We start from the raw sequence: 21,889 nt of genomic DNA, 5'->3' as shown, positions 1-21,889 counted from the left end.
ACTGGTGTGAAGGCTAAGTCCTAGGGGCGTGTATACAGGTGTGAAGGCTAAGTCCTGGGGTGTGTATACAGGTGTGAAGGCTAAAGTCCTGGGGTGTGTATACAGGTGTGAAGGCTAAGTCCTGGGGTGTGTATACAGGTGTGAAGGCTAAGTCCTGGGGTGTGTATACAGGTGTGAAGGCTAAGTCCTGGGGCGTGTATACAGGTGTGAAGGCTATAAGTCCTGGGGCGTGTATACAGGTGTGAAGGCTATAAGTCCTGGGGTGTGTATACAGGTGTGAAGGCTATAAGTCCTGGGGTGTGTATACAGGTGTGAAGGCTAAGTCCTGGGGGCGGTGTATACAGGTATGAAGGTTAAGTCCTGGGGTGTGTGTATACAGGTGTGAAGGGCTAAGTCCTGGGGCGTGTATACAGGTATGAAGGTGAAGTCCTGGGGTGTGTATACAGGTGAGCCCTGCAGGTAGGGCGTTAGAATTGTACCTGCTGCCCCTATTGCATGATCGTAAAAGGCGACTAAATTTAGGATCTTATCTTTTCTATTCTTCCTAACTGACTTTATCCTTCCTAATGCCTCCCTTGGGCACCGCCTCACTTTTGGCCCGGTTGAGTTGAGCGTTCGCTCTCCCTGTGAGGATAGCTCTGGTTCTGTCCCCTGGCCGAGACACACCAAAGTCTGTAAAAGTGGGGAGTTTACTGCTCCTGCTTAGCGCTTCAGCAAAAAGGGAGTAGGACGACTGGTTCGCCCGTTGTGCAACTCGTTGTCCCGTAATAATGTGACCGGGTGGGGTGTAGTTGCTTGGGTGTCTTCGGCGGCATGCTTCAGTGATATAGCACTATAAAAAAGGGCAAACAGTTCCACACGTATACAAGAAGACACAACATGAAGATATACCGCAGTCTCCCAAAACACGCACCTCGCACAACATACACACAACACACCGTAACACGGATGAGGCATCTTACATGGACCATACGTCTGTTAATAGGCCGTCATTAATGAATCAAACAAACAAACAGTGTATACAGGTATTGAATGTTAAGTCCTGGGGGTGTGTTATACAGGTAGTGAAGGCTAAGTCCTGGGGCGTGTATACAGGTGTGAAGGCTAAGTCCTGGGGTGTGTATACAGGTGTGAAGGCTAAGTCCTGGGGTGTGTATACAGGTGTGAAGGTTAAGTCCTGGGGCGTGTATACAGGTGTGAAGGCTTAAGTTCCTGGGGCGTGTATACAGGTGTGAAGGCTAAGTCCTGGGGCGTGTATACAGGTGTGAAGGTTAAGTCCTGGGGCGTGTATAATACTGGTGTGAAGGCTTAAGTCCTGGGGCGTGTATACAGGTGTGAAGGCTAAGTCCTGGGGCGTGTATACAGGTGTGAAGGCTAAGTCCTGGGGTGTGTATACAGGTGTGAAGGCTAAGTCCTGGGGTGTGTATACAGGTGTGAAGGCTAAGTCCTGGGGCGTGTATACAGGTGTGAAGGCTAAGTCCTGGGGTGTGTATACAGGTGTGAAGGCTAAGTCCTGGGGCGTGTATACAGGTGTGAAGGCTAAGTCCTGGGGTGTGTATACAGGTGTGAAGGCTAAGTCCTGGGGCGTGTATACAGGTGTGAAGGCTAAGTCCTGGGGTGTGTATACAGGTGTGAAGGCTAAGTCCTGGGGTGTATACAGGGCAATGCTAGTCCTGGGGTGTGTATACAGGTGTGAAGGCTAAGTCCTGGGGCGTGTATACAGGTGTGAAGGCTAAGTCCTGGGGTGTGTATACAGGTGTGAAGGCTATAAGTCCTGGGGTGTGTATACAGGTGTGAAGGCTAAGTCCTGGGGCGTGTATACAGGTGTGAAGGCTAAGTCCTAGGGGCGTGTATACAGGTGTGAAGGCTAAGTCCTGGGGCGTGTATACAGGTGTGAAGGCTAAGTCCTGGGGTGTGTATACAGGTGTGAAGGCTATAAGTCCTGGGGCGTGTATACAGGTGTGAAGGCTATAAGTCCTGGGGTGTGTATACAGGTGTGAAGGCTATAAGTCCTGGGGTGTGTATACAGGTGTGAAGGCTATAAGTCCTGGGGTGTGTATACAGGTGTGAAGGCTAAGTCCTAGGGGCGTGTATACAGGTGTGAAGGCTAAGTCCTGGGGCGTGTATACAGGTGTGAAGGCTATAAGTCCTGGGGCGTGTATACAGGTGTGAAGGCTAAGTCCTGGGGTGTGTATACAGGTGTGAAGGCTAAGTCCTGGGGCGTGTATACAGGTGTGAAGGTTAAGTCCTGGGGCGTGTATACAGGTGTGAAGGCTAAGTCCTGGGGCGTGTATACAGGTGTGAAGGCTAAGTCCTGGGGCGTGTATACAGGTGTGAAGGCTTAGTCCTGGGGCGTGTATACAGGTGTGAAGGCTAAGTCCTGGGGTGTGTATACAGGTGTGAAGGCTAAGTCCTGGGGCGTGTATACAGGTGTGAAGGCTTAGTCCTGGGGTGTGTATACAGGTGTGAAGGCTAAGTCCTGGGGCGTGTATACAGGTGTGAAGGCTTAAGTCCTGGGGTGTGTATACAGGTGTGAAGGCTAAGTCCTGGGGTGTGTATACAGGTGTGAAGGCTAAGTCCTGGGGTGTGTATACAGGTGTGAAGGCTAAGTCCTGGGGTGTGTATACAGGTAAAAAGGCTAAGTCCTGGGGTGTGTATACAGGTGTGAAGGCTAAGTCCTGGGGTGTGTATACAGGTGTGAAGGTTAAGTCCTGGGGTGTGTATACAGGTGTGAAGGCTAAGTCCTGGGGCGTGTATACAGGTGTGAAGGCTAAGTCCTGGGGCGTGTATACAGGTGTGAAGGCTAAGTCCTGGGGTGTGTATACAGGTGTGAAGGCTAAGTCCTGGGGTGTGTATACAGGTGTGAAGGCTAAGTCCTGGGGTGTGTATACAGGTGTGAAGGCTAAGTCCTGGGGTGTGTATACAGGTGTGAAGGCTAAGTCCTGGGGCGTGTATACAGGTGTGAAGGCTAAGTCCTGGGGTGTGTATACAGGTGTGAAGGCTAAAGTCCTGGGGTGTGTATACAGGTGTGAAGGCTAAGTCCTGGGGCGGTGTATACAGGTGTGAAGGCTAAGTCCTGGGGTGTGTATACAGGTGTGAAGGCTAAGTCCTGGGGCGTGTATACAGGTGTGAAGGCTAAGTCCTGGGGCGTGTATACAGGTGTGAAGGCTAAGTCCTGGGGCGTGTATACAGGTGTGAAGGTTAAGTCCTGGGGTGTGTATACAGGTGTGAAGGCTAAGTCCTGGGGTGTGTATACAGGTGTGAAGGCTAAGTCCTGGGGTGTGTATACAGGTGTGAAGGCTAAGTCCTGGGGCGTGTATACAGGTGTGAAGGCTAAGTCCTGGGGCGTGTATACAGGTGTGAAGGCTAAGTCCTGGGGTGTGTATACAGGTGTGAAGGCTAAGTCCTGGGGCGTGTATACAGGTGTGAAGGCTAAGTCCTGGGGTGTGTATACAGGTGTGAAGGCTAAGTCCTGGGGTGTATACAGGTGTGAAGGCTAAGTCCTGGGGTGTGTATACAGGTGTGAAGGCTAAGTCCTGGGGTGTGTACAGGTGTGAAGGTTAAGTCCTGGGGTGTGTATACAGGTGTGAAGGCTAAGTCCTGGGGCGTGTATACAGGTGTGAAGGCTAAGTCCTGGGGCGTGTATACAGGTGTGAAGGCTAAGTCCTGGGGTGTGTATACAGGTGTGAAGGCTAAGTCCTGGGGTGTGTATACAGGTGTGAAGGCTAAGTCCTGGGGCGTGTATACAGGTGTGAAGGCTAAGTCCTGGGGTGTGTATACAGGTGTGAAGGCTAAGTCCTGGGGTGTGTATACAGGTGTGAAGGCTAAGTCCTGGGGTGTATACAGGTGTGAAGGCTAAGTCCTGGGGTGTGTATACAGGTGTGAAGGCTAAGTCCTGGGGCGTGTATACAGGTGTGAAGGCTAAGTCCTGGGGTGTGTATACAGGTGTGAAGGCTAAGTCCTTGGGGCGTGTATACAGGTGTGAAGGCTAAGTCCTGGGGCGTGTATACAGGTGTGAAGGCTAAGTCCTGGGGCGTGTATACAGGTGTGAAGGCTAAGTCCTGGGCGTGTATACAGGTATGAAGGTAAGTCCTGGGGTGTGTATACAGGTGTGAAGGCTAAGTCCTGGGGTGTGTATACAGGTGTGAAGGCTAAGTCCTGGGGCGTGTATACAGGTGTGAAGGCTAAGTCCTGGGGCGTGTATACTGGTGTGAAGGCTAAGTCCTGGGGCGTGTATACAGGTGTGAAGGTTAAGTCCTGGGGTGTGTATACAGGTGTGAAGGCTAAGTCCTGGGGTGTGTATACAGGTGTGAAGGTTAAGTCCTGGGGCGTGTATACAGGTGTGAAGGCTAAGTCCTGGGGTGTGTATACAGGTGTGAAGGCTATAAGTCCTGGGGTGTGTATACAGGTGTGAAGGCTAAGTCCTGGGGTGTGTATACAGGTGTGAAGGCTAAGTCCTGGGGCGTGTATACAGGTATGAAGGCTAAGTCCTGGGGCGTGTATACAGGTGTGAAGGCTAAGTCCTGGGGCGTGTATACAGGTGTGAAGGCTAAGTCCTGGGGTGTGTATACAGGTGTGAAGGTTAAGTCCTGGGGCGTGTATACAGGTGTGAAGGCTAAGTCCTGGGGCGTGTATACAGGTGTGAAGGCTAAGTCCTGGGGCGTGTATACAGGTGTGAAGGCTAAGTCCTGGGGTGTGTATACAGGTGTGAAGGTTAAGTCCTGGGGTGTGTATACAGGTATGAAGGTTAAGTCCTGGGGTGTGTATACAGGTGTGAAGGTTAAGTCCTAGGGGCGTGTATACAGGTGTGAAGGCTAAGTCCTGGGGTGTGTATACAGGTGTGAAGGTTAAGTCCTGGGGTGTGTATACTGGTGTGAAGGTTAAGTCCTGGGGCGTGTATACAGGTGTGAAGGCTAAGTCCTGGGGTGTGTATACAGGTGTGAAGGCTAAGTCCTGGGGTGTGTATACAGGTGTGAAGGCTAAGTCCTGGGGCGTGTATACAGGTATGAAGGTTAAGTCCTAGGGGTGTGTATACAGGTGTGAAGGCTATAAGTCCTTGGGCGTGTATACAGGTGTGAAGGCTAAGTCCTGGGGCGTGTATACAGGTGTGAAGGCTAAGTCCTGGGGCGTGTATACAGGTGTGAAGGCTAAGTCCTGGGGCGTGTATACAGGTGTGAAGGCTAAGTCCTTGGGTGTATACAGGTGTGAAGGCTAAGTCCTGGGGTGTGTATACAGGTGTGAAGGCTAAGTCCTGGGGCGTGTATACAGGTGTGAAGGCTAAGTCCTGGGGTGTGTATACAGGTGTGAAGGCTATAAGTCCTGGGGCGTGTATACAGGTGTGAAGGCTAAGTCCTGGGGTGTGTATACAGGTGTGAAGGCTAAGTCCTGGGGTGTGTATACAGGTGTGAAGGCTAAGTCCTGGGGCGTGTATACAGGTGTGAAGGCTAAGTCCTGGGGCGTGTATACAGGTGTGAAGGCTAAGTCCTGGGGTGTGTATACAGGTGTGAAGGCTAAGTCCTGGGGCGTGTATACAGGTGTGAAGGCTAAGTCCTGGGGCGTGTATACAGGTGTGAAGGTTAAGTCCTGGGGTGTGTATACAGGTATGAAGGTTAAGTCCTGGGGTGTGTATACAGGTGTGAAGGCTAAGTCCTGGGGCGTGTATACAGGTGTGAAGGTTAAGTCCTGGGGTGTGTATACAGGTATGAAGGTTAAGTCCTGGGGTGTGTATACAGGTGTGAAGGTTAAGTCCTGGGGTGTGTATACAGGTGTGAAGGCTTAAGTCCTGGGGTGTGTATACAGGTGTGAAGGTTAAGTCCTGGGGTGTGTATACAGGTGTGAAGGCTAAGTCCTGGGGCGTGTATACAGGTGTGAAGGCTTAGTCCTGGGGCGTGTATACAGGTGTGAAGGCTAAGTCCTTGGGTGTATACAGGTGTGAAGGCTAAGTCCTGGGGTGTGTATACAGGTGTGAAGGTTAAGTCCTGGGGCGTGTATACAGGTGTGAAGGCTAAGTCCTGGGGCGTGTATACAGGTGTGAAGGCTAAGTCCTGGGGGGTGTATACAGGTGTGAAGGCTTAGTCCTGGGGTGTGTATACAGGTATGAAGGCTAAGTCCTGGGGCGTGTATACAGGTGTGAAGGCTTAGTCCTGGGGTGTGTATACAGGTGTGAAGGCTAAGTCCTGGGGCGTGTATACAGGTGAAGGCTATGTGTATGCTAATTACACCCGAGGAGGTGATGTAATAAATGTCTGTTGTCTACAAAATATTTAACAGTTTGAAGCTAAACAAAACCAGATCATCCAATGGTAGGCCGACCATGAGGTTTATGGCATAAGCTCATCTGCCCTTTGGGCAAGGTGAGCTAAAAATTACCATGTCACAAAGATCGCCATGAACTGATGATTGAGTAGTTATAGTAACCATCAGCATTCAGTATGGAGTCCCATAGTGGCAGATTTAACCACAAAGTTAAAGTGGTCGGCTGATGTTTAGGTCAGTGCAGACAACAACATTCCAAATAATATTAACAAAACTAATTATGCTTAGAAGTAGTAGTAAAGTCAAGATTGTTGTTTTTTCATTAATTCTTTTCTGAAAACATTTGTATTTGTAAACAATAATACTGATCAGTTATAAAATGCTGTATAATATAATGTAGACAGAGGCCCATGGGTCTTAATGGTCACCTTAGTTCAGATATGAAAATTTAGCAAATAATGCTCATAAATGTGTTTTCCCTATATAAACTATAGTAAATTTGACCCCCCTCCCCTGGGGAAAATCTGAGACCCCAGAAATTCACAAATTTTGGAGAGGGCGTAAAGACCTTTCAATCTATGAAGAGTATTTGGTTCCGTCAAATCTGTGAATTTAAAAGAAGATTTTTTGAAATTTTAGCCATTTTGACCTTTTTTCGCACCACCCCTCTGGCCCCTGGCGTTCAGCTGGAACCCATATTGATATGTTGCTAAAATGCTATCTCAGACTATTAATGCTAACCGTGTTGACACATTTCCTATGAAAATTGAGCAAATAATACTCATAATTTAATGTGTTTTTCCTATATAAACTATAGTAAATTTTACCCCCTCCCCAGTGGAAAATCTGAGACCACAGGGCCATGAAATTCACAATTTTGGTAGAGGGCCTTGAGACCTTTTAATTTATGAAGAGTATTTGATTCTATCACATCTGCGAGTTAGCCATTTTGATCCCTTTTGGCCTCACCCCACAGCCCTCTGCATGTAGGTTGGGGACCATATCATTCACAATTCACGACGACGGACAAAAGGCGATTAGAATAGGTCACTTGAGACTTCATCTCAGATGACCTAAAATTGAGGTTCGGTCAACTGTATCCGGATCATAATGGTTGAGATTAGGTTCACTTCTCAAAACCGACCGTCTCAAACCAGACCAAAATTGTATAGAACAATCATGATCGGTTTAAGAAAGTTCCACTCTAAATGCAGGTCAGGGTTATTCATTTTAACAAACTTGAAAGCACAACAAAGTATAACATGCCAGAGGCCAATTCTTTAGGCACCTTAGTAATTGACAAGAAGTTTGAAGATTTTAGCCTTTTTGACCTTGGTAGCCCTTCATACCAGCATGCCACAGGCCCAATATTAAGTCTCTAGGCCTCTGCTTTATTGACAAAACATCATTCAAAGATTTTAGTCTATTTAACCCCTGTGACCTTGAATGAAGGATCATTTGAACAAAATTGAAAGAAACGTTGGTCCATCTTCATCCCAACATGTTGCAGGTGCACTGTCATGTCTGTGGAGGTCTTGGTTTTTCAGAGGAAGGAAAAATGTTGATAGCAGGACATTGCCCCATGCCATAAACTCACATATATAAGGAAACAAACAAAGAGGCACAATGGTTTTGATAGATTTATTTTGTGTCTGATTTTACAGAAGGAAATACCTATTATACTTTTAGTTTCTCTTGATATTTTTAGATATATTTTATAAATTGCACAACGTTTTTCCATGATATCAAACTTACACTAGTTGAAAATATTTACACATTATTTACAGCATGTTATCATTTCCTTTCTTTAATGAGATAATGCTAAAGCTATACAAAATAATGAAAACGTAAATGAGATGAAATTTGAATTTGATCATTTTTACATATGGCTTTAAAAGTTTATATATAATGTATTCACTTATAACCTAATCTGGCCATGTATTATAAGAAGTGTGTATTATTTTGATGTGAAGTTCACAGACATTTCTAATCACCAGTCACTGTTTCATCCCCCCCCCCCCCCCCCCCCCACCGTTTTTTTTTGGACATGATGACATAGAATAATTCAGAACAAATTTATAGTCAAGATATACTGTAAACCCAACCAGTTTTTCACGTTTTCACGCCCAACCACTTTCACGATATACAGCTAAAACACTATAAAGTACAAGCAGTTGAATCTTTTTTGTGCCGGTTTATTTTTCATTTTTGCATACGTGAAGTTGGTTTATAGAACACAAAGCTAATTTATGTATTTTAGTCATCTCCAATATCCAATTCAATTAAATGACAAAATTTTAACGACAGCATTTCTCATAACATAGGAATTAAGAGATATGTTGAAGATGTATATTCTAAGTTATGAACCACACACATGTATACAACACAAACATTTTTAGAAAAACAAAGTATTTCAAGATTACAGACTAATAAATAGAATGTCAGTTTTTCAGTCAACTTTGATTTTACAAAATGATAAAATAAAAACAAATTACAACAAATAGCCAGTAAAAATGTTTAAAGCAGTAAAATAAAGAATGTACCTAAAAAGTCTGTTGACGGGAAAATTTCCAATCAATATGTAATAAAATTCCTTTTGATGATATGCTTTTAATTAATAGAAAACTATTATCAAATTATCATGATTTAAAAAGGGTGTGAAAACTTTAAGTTACAGTAAAATTCCATCAAATATTCTCTACATCACACATTCAGTAACAGATATCCGGTCAGTGATTCCTATATCCAGTCAGTATTTCCTATCTCCAGTCAGTATTTCCTATATCCAATCAGTAATTCCTATATCCAGTCAGTATTTCCTATATCCAGTCAGTATTTCCTATATCCAGTCAGTGATTCCTATATCCAGTCCTTGATTCCTATATCCAGTCAATATTTCCTATATCCAGTCAGTATTTCCTATATCCAGTCCGTATTTCCTATATCCAGTCAGTGATTCCTATATCCAGTCAGTGATTCCTGTATCCAGTCAGTGATTCCTGTATCCAGTCAGTGATTCCTATATCCAGTCAGTGATTCCTATATCCAGTCAGTGATTCCTATATCCAGTCCGTAATTCCTATATCCCGTCAGTGATTCCTCCAACTTTCTTCATGCTCTTATGTTAATAATGTAGAATATTACTTTGGCATTAAAAGCATATATGCCAAAATGCAGAAAGTTTAAAACAAAATGCATATTATGGTCATTTTTTTCTTTGACAGGTGTAGGATTTTTGGAGTTTCAGGACTTCGGTGGCAGACGGACGGGAAACGATCCAACACACATAGCAATCAACTAAAAGAAGCTCAAGGTCACCAAAAACAAGCTCAAGGTCACCATAATCTAAAAAAACAACAGAAACAAAAAAACAAAACTAATAAACGGAAAATCAACAAAATGAAATAAACAGAAATGTAAAAGAACACATGCAAAATAAAGTAAAATCAGAATCGACAAATTTTTTGGCTTGATGTCTTGAATTCATGAGGGTCTTTTGTTTGTTTTCTTTTTAAGCGTTGACGTCACTATATTTTAATTTCATATGGGTATAAAAAAAACCTTTTTCCCCATAACACATTAAAATAAAAATAGTGACGTCAATGTTATAATTCATTTTTCAGATTACTTGATAAAAATGAATAAGTTTAAATGTGCATTTTTCCAAATTGATATGCAACATTGATTTTTCAATAATTATTATTGTGATGTCACGATAATGTCGGAAAGTCAAATTTAGTATGAAAATAATGGACACCTGATTTTGATGAAGGTATATCAATAGCACAAAATGATCAAATCATAAATATTCACTTTTGCTTGGGATGCGAAAATCACTTGAACTTGAAGAAATCAACTTTTATTTCTCACTACATATTTTCTTCAATCAATGACATTTTTCAGTTAGACAAGAAACTATATTCTTTTTGTATTTGACTTTGGAAATATCAGGAAATTTGCAGTTTTCTGTTAAATACATCATACCTCTGATGATGTTAGTGTGGCCATAGTTACCATAACTGTTCTTTGAGACAGTTTATCAACAGTTCACTGAGATAACAGTAATAAAAAGAATTGCATGCCTGAGAAAATTCAAACAATATGCCAAATAAAAGTTCTTCATCATACAATCTGCAACTAATAAGATTGTATTTATAATCTATGTCAATTTATAAAGTTTAAATACAATGTCTAAATGGAAATAATAAATAAATTAATATTTGAAGTTTGAAAGTTGAGAAACTGATAAAAATCAATGAACTTGGTTATAGTAAGTGGCAGATTGTGGTGTATCAGACAAGAGATAAAATGCACAGCAAAGAAATAAAACCCAAATAGACAACAGTGAACACTGAGTGGGTATACTTACGAGTCTTGGAAGTCTTGTTCAGATCCTTGTTCTGAATGTGCACCAATACTCTCCTCGTCAGCACGGCGTCGTTTGATGGCTGTGGATGTCAGCTGAGGGGCCATCCCTGGAGCAGGAGTGGGTGCATCTCCCCAGTCTCCAGTGTTAGAGTCATGGTCAGAGACTGTCACAAATAATACAACCAGATTATTAATAAACATTTCTTCATTATCAAAAGTTCCTTAACATCATTTGTGATATTAGACAGTCCACTTCTGGCCCTGATTTCTCTAACAACAGCTTAGACTTCAGTCAAAAGTTTTGCCATTATCTAACCTATGTCAAAACAGACATAGGACAAGCCAAAGACACTTTTTTGTCGCGATAATAGCTCACAAGAGCTACTGTTATTTGTAAAAAAATATTTGACTTTAAATAAAATTTATTGTATTGTATAAAGTATAATCTACCTTACTAACATTTCAATTGAATATTTATTCTTTTAAAACTACTCTCCCTCAACAAACTGTTTTAACACAGAAATAATCAAATTTAGTAGTTGGGTAAACTGTATCGGTTGACATAATATAGCAGTAAATTAATCCAAATTTTCAGTTCTATCTATAGAAAACTTACATACATAAGAAAATATCACATATTGAGTCATTATCAATCTACTCACTGTCGGCCTTGCGTTTGCCGTAGCGCCTCTGTGAGGCCTGTTTTAGGGTGATTGGGTGTATTTCGTGCTCTCCCTGGACCAGACTGTTCCTATAGGTGATCAGTGACTGCCACTCATCACTCCTGCTAGACTGCGGTATACCCTGAGCTGGCAGGTGCTTGTCCAGGTAACTCAGTCTGTCAAACATACATCACAAATCTAAAAACACTTTACTGATTAAGTATCAACAAAACAACCATTTTAATCAAACAGTTATATTTAACTATGAAATCTCCTGTAAGATACAGTTAACATTCTAAACTCATAATTATATAACTTAGCTGTTTATTCCAAGCATACTCACTACTCTGAAGTATTTCCGTGTTCAGCTTCAACAGAACAAACATTGACAGTATATGTTACTGACCGAAATATCTAATTATTATTTTGATAGTGGATTTACTTACACGACTTTCTTGTCCTGTTTCATGAGTTTGTTGGTAAACTCACAGAGCACCTCCAGGAAGGCAATGTTAGTTGGTGGGCCTTCATGTCCCTCCTCCATAGCAAGGCCATACAGGATTCCTTCCCTAAAACACACAAAGTTTACCATTACAAACACAAAAGGCCATACATGATTCCTTCCATTACAAACACAAAATATAGCAACATGGCAGCTATGGGCTGCTATAAGCAAATAAACAGATTTCTGACTTTTCTGTTCTGTTATTGAATCAAATTTTTGTGAATCAAAACATTGTCCTGCAACAACAAAATTATCAAGGAAAAATGAGAGGCTTTAAACAAACTTCAATGATTATTCATATAGAAAGTACAAGTGCCTGGATGCTTTGGAGTGCTTAGTGTAAAGAGCTGGGTTTTAAAGGTATATTGGCTGCAAAAAGTTAGCATAGAAGAACACTCTTACAGGTGCAGAGAGGTAAGGATATTTCTCCTTTTAATCCTGATTTAGTAAGGACCGTATTCAATTATTATAAACAATGAAATCCAAAATTATTCCTGATGTAACCCACTTGTGCATGGCTGCCACAGCCTCTCTGTTCTTGATCTGGTCAAGGCCGAACGATAAAGCAAATCTTCTGGCCAGTTCCTAGTGACAAAGATGGTAAAATCATAAAAAATAGGCTAACAACATCAGAATATATATAACACAAACTGTTTATGGTTACTTCACATATAAAGACAAATGCCTTCTGACTGTACACATACAACCAAATGAGGCCGATTAATTTCTCTTTAATCGCTATGATCAGAAAAGTAAAGTAAACTGAGTTTATTTGAAAATGAATTTCCATTTATGATCATAATATTTAGTGCTAACTAACATACCCTCACACAATAAAAGCAGCAAAAAATATGTTATTGTTATAATTACAAATTAAGTTTGGGTACAAAAAACATGAGAGCCAATGTGTAACTGTATGACATGAGACTTTGCTGAGACTTTGTAGAGACAGCTTTAACTGTTATTGAGCCAATGTGTAACTGTATGACATGTGACTTTGTAGAGACAGCTTTAACTGTTATTGAGCCAATGTGTAACTGTATGACATGTGACTTTGTAGAGACAGCTTTAACTGTTATTGAGCCAATGTGTAACTGTATGACATGAGACTTTGTAGAGACAGCTTTAACTGTTATTGAGCCAATGTGTAACTGTATGACATGTGACTTTGTAGAGACAGCTTTAACTGTTATTGAGCCAATGTGTAACTGTATGACATGTGACTTTGTAGAGACAGCTTTAACTGTTATTGAGCCAATGTGTAACTGTATGACATGTGACTTTGTAGAGACAGCTTTAACTGTTATTGAGCCAATGTGTAACTGTATGACATGTGACTTTGTAGAGAGACAACTTTAACTGTTATTGAGCCAATGTGTAACTGTATGACATGAGACTTTGTAGAGACAGCTTTAACTGTTATTGAGCCAATGTGTAACTGTATGACATGTGACTTTGTAGAGACAGCTTTAACTGTTATTGAGCCAATGTGTAACTGTATGACATGTGACTTTGTAGAGACAACTTTAACTGTTATTGAGCCAATGTGTAACTGTATGACATGAGACTTTGTAGAGACAGCTTTAACTGTTATTGAGCCAATGTGTAACTGTATGACATGTGACTTTGTAGAGACAGCTTTAACTGTTATTGAGCCAATGTGTAACTGTATGACATGTGACTTTGTAGAGACAGCTTTAACTGTTATTGAGCCAATGTGTAACTGTATGACATGAGACTTTGTAGAGACAGCTTTAACTGTTATTGAGCCAATGTGTAACTGTATGACATGTGACTTTGTAGAGACAGCTTTAACTGTTATTGAGCCAATGTGTAACTGTATGACATGTGACTTTGTAGAGACAGCTTTAACTGTTATTGAGCCAATGTGTAACTGTATGACATGAGACTTTGTAGAGACAGCTTTAACTGTTATTGAGCCAATGTGTAACTGTATGACATGTGACTTTGTAGAGACAGCTTTAACTGTTATTGAGCCAATGTGTAACTGTATGACATGTGACTTTGTAGAGACAGCTTTAACTGTTATTGAGCCAATGTGTAACTGTATGACATGTGACTTTGTAGAGACAGCTTTAACTGTTATTGAGCCAATGTGTAACTGTATGACATGTGACTTTGTAGAGACAGCTTTAACTGTTATTGAGCCAATGTGTAACTGTATGACATGTGACTTTGTAGAGACACTTTAACTGTTATTGAGCCAATGTGTAACTGTATGACATGTGACTTTGTAGAGACAACTTTAACTGTTATTGAGCCAATGTGTAACTGTATGACATGTGACTTTGTAGAGACAGCTTTAACTGTTATTGAGCCAATGTGTAACTGTATGACATGAGACTTTGTAGAGACAGCTTTAACTGTTATTGAGCCAATGTGTAACTGTATGACATGTGACTTTGTAGAGACAGCTTTAACTGTTATTGAGCCAATGTGTAACTGTATGACATGTGACTTTGTAGAGACAACTTTAACTGTTATTGAGCCAATGTGTAACTGTATGACATGTGACTTTGTAGAGACAGCTTTAACTGTTATTGAGCCAATGTGTAACTGTATGACATGTGACTTTGTAGAGACAGCTTTAACTGTTATTGAGCCAATGTGTAACTGTATGACATGTGACTTTGTAGAGACAGCTTTAACTGTTATTGAGCCAATGTGTAACTGTATGACATGTGACTTTGTAGAGACAGCTTTAACTGTTATTGAGCCAATGTGTAACTGTATGACATGTGACTTTGTAGAGACAACTTTAACTGTTATTGAGCCAATGTGTAACTGTATGACATGTGACTTTGTAGAGACAGCTTTAACTGTTATTGAGCCAATGTGTAACTGTATGACATGTGACTTTGTAGAGACAACTTTAACTGTTATTGAGCCAATGTGTAACTGTATGACATGTGACTTTGTAGAGACAACTTTAACTGTTATTGAGCCAATGTGTAACTGTATGACATGTGACTTTGTAGAGACAGCTTTAACTGTTATTGAGCCAATGTGTAACTGTATGACATGTGACTTTGTAGAGACAGCTTTAACTGTTATTGAGCCAATGTGTAACTGTATGACATGTGACTTTGTAGAGACAGCTTTAACTGTTATTGAGCCAATGTGTAACTGTATGACATGTGACTTTGTAGAGACAGCTTTAACTGTTATTGAGCCAATGTGTAACTGTATGACATGTGACTTTGTAGAGACAGCTTTAACTGTTATTGAGCCAATGTGTAACTGTATGACATGTGACTTTGTAGAGACAGCTTTAACTGTTATTGAGCCAATGTGTAACTGTATGACATGTGACTTTGTAGAGACAGCTTTAACTGTTATTGAGCCAATGTGTAACTGTATGACATGAGACTTTGTAGAGACAGCTTTAACTGTTATTGAGCCAATGTGTAACTGTATGACATGTGACTTTGTAGAGACAGCTTTAACTGTTATTGAGCCAATGTGTAACTGTATGACATGTGACTTTGTAGAGACAACTTTAACTGTTATTGAGCCAATGTGTAACTGTATGACATGTGACTTTGTAGAGACAGCTTTAACTGTTATTGAGCCAATGTGTAACTGTATGACATGTGACTTTGTAGAGACAGCTTTAACTGTTATTGAGCCAATGTGTAACTGTATGACATGTGACTTTGTAGAGACAGCTTTAACTGTTATTGAGCCAATGTGTAACTGTATGACATGTGACTTTGTAGAGACAACTTTAACTGTTATTGAGCCAATGTGTAACTGTATGACATGTGACTTTGTAGAGACAGCTTTAACTGTTATTGAGCCAATGTGTAACTGTATGACATGTGACTTTGTAGAGACAGCTTTAACTGTTATTGAGCCAATGTGTAACTGTATGACATGTGACTTTGTAGAGACAACTTTAACTGTTATTGAGCCAATGTGTAACTGTATGACATGTGACTTTGTAGAGACAGCTTTAACTGTTATTGAGCCAATGTGTAACTGTATGACATGTGACTTTGTAGAGACAGCTTTAACTGTTATTGAGCCAATGTGTAACTGTATGACATGTGACTTTGTAGAGACAGCTTTAACTGTTATTGAGCCAATGTGTAACTGTATGACATGTGACTTTGTAGAGACAACTTTAACTGTTATTGAGCCAATGTGTAACTGTATGACATGAGACTTTGTAGAGACAGCTTTAACTGTTATTGAGCCAATGTGTAACTGTATGACATGTGACTTTGTAGAGACAGCTTTAACTGTTATTGAGCCAATGTGTAACTGTATGACATGTGACTTTGTAGAGACAACTTTAACTGTTATTGAGCCAATGTGTAACTGTATGACATGAGACTTTGTAGAGACAGCTTTAACTGTTATTGAGCCAATGTGTAACTGTATGACATGTGACTTTGTAGAGACAGCTTTAACTGTTATTGAGCCAATGTGTAACTGTATGACATGTGACTTTGTAGAGACAGCTTTAAACTGTTATTGAGCCAATGTGTAACTGTATGACATGTGACTTTGTAGAGACAGCTTTAACTGTTATTGAGCCAATGTGTAACTGTATGACATGAGACTTTGTAGAGACAGCTTTAACTGTTATTGAGCCAATGTGTAACTGTATGACATGTGACTTTGTAGAGACAGCTTTAAATGTTATTGAGCCAATGTGTAACTGTATGACATGTGACTTTGTAGAGACAGCTTTAACTGTTATTGAGCCAATGTGTAACTGTATGACATGTGACTTTGTAGAGACAACTTTAACTGTTATTGAGCCAATGTGTAACTGTATGACATGTGACTTTGTAGAGACAGCTTTAACTGTTATTGAGCCAATGTGTAACTGTATGACATGTGACTTTGTAGAGACAGCTTTAACTGTTATTGAGCCAATGTGTAACTGTATGACATGTGAGGACTTTGTAGAGACAGCTTTAACTGTTATTGAGCCAATGTGTAACTGTATGACATGTGACTTTGTAGAGACAACTTTAACTGTTATTGAGCCAATGTGTAACTGTATGACATGAGACTTTGTAGAGACAGCTTTAACTGTTATTGAGCCAATGTGTAACTGTATGACATGTGACTTTGTAGAGACAGCTTTAACTGTTATTGAGCCAATGTGTAACTGTATGACATGTGACTTTGTAGAGACAGCTTTAACTGTTATTGAGCCAATGTGTAACTGTATGACATGTGACTTTGTAGAGACAGCTTTAACTGTTATTGAGCCAATGTGTAACTGTATGACATGTGACTTTGTAGAGACAGCTTTAACTGTTATTGAGCCAATGTGTAACTGTATGACATGTGACTTTGTAGAGACAACTTTAACTGTTATTGAGCCAATGTGTAACTGTATGACATGTGACTTTGTAGAGACAGCTTTAACTGTTATTGGAGACAGCTTTAACTGTTATTGAGCCAATGTGTAACTGTATGACATGAGACTTTGTAGAGACAGCTTTAACTGTTATTGAGCCAATGTGTAAACTGTATGACATGTGACTTTGTAGAGACAACTTTAACTGTTATTGAGCCAATGTGTAACTGTATGACATGTGACTTTGTAGAGACAGCTTTAACTGTTATTGAGCCAATGTGTAACTGTATGACATGTGACTTTGTAGAGACAGCTTTAACTGTTATTGAGCCAAATGTGTAACTGTATGACATGTGACTTTGTAGAGACAGCTTTAACTGTTATTGAGCCAATGTGTAACTGTATGACATGTGACTTTGTAGAGACAGCTTTAACTGTTATTGAGCCAATGTGTAACTGTATGACATGTGACTTTGTAGAGACAGCTTTAACTTTAACTGTTATTGAGCCAATGTGTAACTGTATGACATGTGACTTTGTAGAGACAGCTTTAACTGTTATTGAGCCAATGTGTAACTGTATGACATGTGACTTTGTAGAGACAGCTTTAACTGTTATTGAGCCAATGTGTAACTGTATGACATGAGACTTTGTAGAGACAGCTTTAACTGTTATTGAGCCAATGTGTAACTGTATGACATGTGACTTTGTAGAGACAGCTTTAACTGTTATTGAGCCAATGTGTAACTGTATGACATGTGACTTTGTAGAGACAGCTTTAACTGTTATTGAGCCAATGTGTAACTGTATGACATGTGACTTTGTAGAGACAGCTTTAACTGTTATTGAGCCAATGTGTAAACTGTATGACATGTGACTTTGTAGAGACAGCTTTAACTGTTATTGAGCCAATGTGTAACTGTATGACATGAGACTTTGTAGAGACAGCTTTAACTGTTATTGAGCCAATGTGTAACTGTATGACATGTGACTTTGTAGAGACAGCTTTAACTGTTATTGAGCCAATGTGTAACTGTATGACATGTGGACTTTGTAGAGACAGCTTTAACTGTTATTGAGCCAATGTGTAACTGTATGACATGTGACTTTGTAGAGACAACTTTAACTGTTATTGAGCCAATGTGTAACTGTATGACATGTGACTTTGTAGAGACAGCTTTAACTGTTATTGAGCCAATGTGTAACTGTATGACATGTGACTTTGTAGAGACAGCTTTAACTGTTATTGAGCCAATGTGTAACTGTAATGACATGTGTTACTTTGTAGAGACAGCTTTAACTGTTATTGAGCCAATGTGTAACTGTATGACATGTGACTTTGTAGAGACAACTTTAACTGTTATTGAGCCAATGTGTAACTGTATGACATGTGACTTTGTAGAGACAGCTTTAACTGTTATTGAGCCAATGTGTAACTGTATGACATGTGACTTTGTAGAGACAGCTTTAACTGTTATTGAGCCAATGTGTAACTGTATGACATGTGACTTTGTAGAGACAGCTTTAACTGTTATTGAGCCAATGTGTAACTGTATGACATGTGACTTTGTAGAGACAGCTTTAACTGTTATTGAGCCAATGTGTAACTGTATGACATGAGACTTTGTAGAGACAGCTTTAACTGTTATTGAGCCAATGTGTAACTGTATGACATGTGACTTTGTAGAGACAGCTTTAACTGTTATTGAGCCAATGTGTAACTGTATGACATGTACTTTGTAGAGACAGCTTTAACTGTTATTGAGCCAATGTGTAACTGTATGACATGTGACTTTGTAGAGACAGCTTTAAAACTGTTATTGAGCCAATGTGTAACTGTATGACATGTGACTTTGTAGAGACAGGCTTTAACTGTTATTGAGCCAATGTGTAACTGTATGACATGTGACTTTGTAGAGACAGCTTTTAACTGTTATTGAGGGCCAATGTGTAACTGTATGCCATGTGACCTTTGTAGAGACAGCTTTAAACTGTTATTTGAGCCCAATGTGTAACTGTACATGTGACTTTGTAGAGACAGCTTTAACTGTTATTTGTAGCCAATGTGTGTAACTGTCATGACATTGACTTTTGTAGAGACAACTTTAACTGTTATGGAGCCAATGTGCTACTGTAAATACATGAGACCTTGTAATGGACAGCTTTACAACCAACTGTTAACAAATCACATAATTACAGAATTATTGTAACAAATCAATAATTACAGTAACTGTAAAACAAATGTAATTACAGAATAAACCATGTAAACAAATTAATAATTACAGAATAATTGTAAACAAATTAATAATTACAGAATAATTGTAAACAAATTAATAATTACAGAATAATTGTACACAAATTAATAATTACAGAATAATTGTAAACAAATTAATAATTACAGAATAATTGTAAAAAAAAATCAAGAATTACAGAATTACTGTTAACAAATCAATAATTACAGAATAATTGTACACAAATCAATAATTACAGAATAATTGTAAACAAATTAATAATTACAGAATAATTGTAAACAAATTAATAATTACAGAATAACTGTAAACAAATCAATAATTACAGAATAATTGTTAACAAATCAATAATTACAGAATAATTGTACACAAATCAATAATTACAGAATAATTGTAAACAAATTAATAATTACAGAATAATTGTACACAAATTAATAATTACAGAATAATTGTAAACAAATTAATAATTACAGAATAATTGTAAAAAAAATCAAGAATTACAGAATTACTGTTAACAAATCAATAATTACAGAATAATTGTACACAAATCAATAATTACAGAATAATTGTAAACAAATTAATAATTACAGAATAATTTGTAAACAAATTAATAATTACAGAATAATTGTAAACAAATTAATAATTACAGAATAACTGTAAACAAATTAATAATTACAGAATAATTGTAAAAAAATCAAGAATTACAGAATTACTGTTAACAAATAAATAATTACAGAATTACTGGTAACAAATCAATAATTACAGAATAATTGTACACAAATCAATCATTTATTTCTGTAGCACACATTTATCAGTAACAGGAATATTAAAAGGATAGTTCACAATGCCCTGATAGTAAATAATCTAGAGATGATCTACCTGTGTCAGACTTAGAGCTAGAGTTTTAGAACTCTAGAGATGACCTACCTGTGTCAGACTTAGAGCTAGAGTTTTAGAACTCTAGAGATGACCTACCTGTGTCAGACTTAGAGCTAGAGTTTTAGAACTCTAGAGATGACCTACCTGTGTCAGACTTAGAGCTAGAGTTTTAGAACTCTAGAGATGACCTACCTGTGTCAGACTTAGAGCTAGAGTTTTAGAACTCTAGAGATGACCTACCTGTGTCAGACTTAGAGCTAGAGTTTTAGAACTCTAGAGATGACCTACCTGTGTCAGACTTAGAGCTAGAGTTTTAGAACTCTAGAGATGATCTACCTGTGTCAGACTTAGAGCTAGAGTTTTAGAACTCTAGAGATGACCTACCTGTGTCAGACTTAGAGCTAGAGTTTTAGAACTCTAGAGATGACCTACCTGTGTCAGACTTAGAGCTAGAGTTTTAGCTGTGGTCACTCTAGAGATGACCTACCTGTGTCAGACTTAGAGTTAGAGTTTTAGAACTCTAGAGATGACCTACCTGTGTCAGACTTAGAGCTAGAGTTTTAGAACTCTAGAGATGACCTACCTGTGTCAGACTTAGAGCTAGAGTTTTAGAACTCTAGAGATGACCTACCTGTGTCAGACTTAGAGTTAGAGTTTTAGAACTCTAGAGATGACCTACCTGTGTCAGACTTAGAGCTAGAGTTTTTAGATTGATCTAGAGAAACTAAGAGATGACCTACCTGTGTCAGACTTAGAGCTAGAGTTTTTAGAAAAAACTCTAGAGATGACCTATCCTGTGTCAGACTTAGAGCTAGAGTTTTAGTGAACTCTAGAGCCTGTGTCAGACTTAGAGCTAGAGTTTTAGAACTCTAGAGAATGACCTACCTGTGTCAAACTTAGAGTTTAGAAGTTTTAGTAGAACTACTATAGAGAATGACCTACCTGTGTCAGACTTAGAGCTTAGAGTTTTTAGAACTCTAGAGTTACCCTGTGTCAGAGAGCTAGAGTTTTAGAACTCTAGAGAAGATGATCTAGAACCTAGTGTCAGACTCTAGAGATGACCTACCTGTGTCAGACTAAGAGAGCTAGAGTTTTTTTTTAACTCTAGAGATGACCTACCCTGTGTCAGACTTAGAAGCTAGAGTTTTAGAACTCTAGAGATGACCTACCTGTGTCAGACTTAGAGTTAGAGTTTTAGAACTCTAGAGATGACCTACCTGTGTCAGACTTAGAGCTAGAGTTTTAGAACTCTAGAGATAACCTACCTGTGTCAGACTTAGAGTTAGAGTTTTAGAACTCTAGAGATGACCTACCTGTGTCAGACTTAGAGTTAGAGTTTTAGAACTCTAGAGATGACCTACCTGTGTCAGACTTAGAGATAGAGTACCTGTGTCAGAACTCTGGAGATGACCTACCTACCCTGTGTCAGACTTAGCGCTAGAGTGACCTAGAGATGACCTACCTGTGTCAGACTTAGAGTTAGAGTTTTAGAACTCTAGAGATGACCTACCTGTGTCAGACTTAGGAGCTAGAGTTTTTAGAACTCTATAGAGATGACCTACCTGTGTCAGACTTCTAGAGTAGAGCTAGAGTTTTAGAACCTCTAGAGATGACCGTACCCTGTGACTCA

At 39.6% G+C, this 21,889-nt stretch overlaps 1 protein-coding gene across 1 annotated transcript in view; it reads right to left on the bottom strand.

Annotated features, from left to right (window-relative positions):
• Window positions 1-12,612, bottom strand: part of LOC138308075 (cohesin subunit SA-1-like) — a 31,919-nt gene extending 19,307 nt beyond the window's left edge. Inside the window, exons 1-5 of the mRNA XM_069249023.1 lie at window positions 12,607-12,612; window positions 12,299-12,375; window positions 11,732-11,854; window positions 11,286-11,461; window positions 10,625-10,787 (exon numbers count right to left, since the gene is read on the bottom strand). Of these exons, the coding sequence (XP_069105124.1) occupies window positions 10,625-10,787; window positions 11,286-11,461; window positions 11,732-11,854; window positions 12,299-12,375; window positions 12,607-12,612 (545 nt within the window). The remainder of the gene's footprint in view (window positions 1-10,624; window positions 10,788-11,285; window positions 11,462-11,731; window positions 11,855-12,298; window positions 12,376-12,606) is intronic.
• Window positions 12,613-21,889: the final 9,277 nt, after the last annotated feature.

Source organism: Argopecten irradians, chromosome 14 (genome assembly GCF_041381155.1).
Source record: "Argopecten irradians isolate NY chromosome 14, Ai_NY, whole genome shotgun sequence".
Lineage (NCBI taxonomy): Eukaryota > Metazoa > Mollusca > Bivalvia > Pectinida > Pectinidae > Argopecten > Argopecten irradians.
This window is presented reverse-complemented; position numbering and strand designations above follow the sequence as displayed.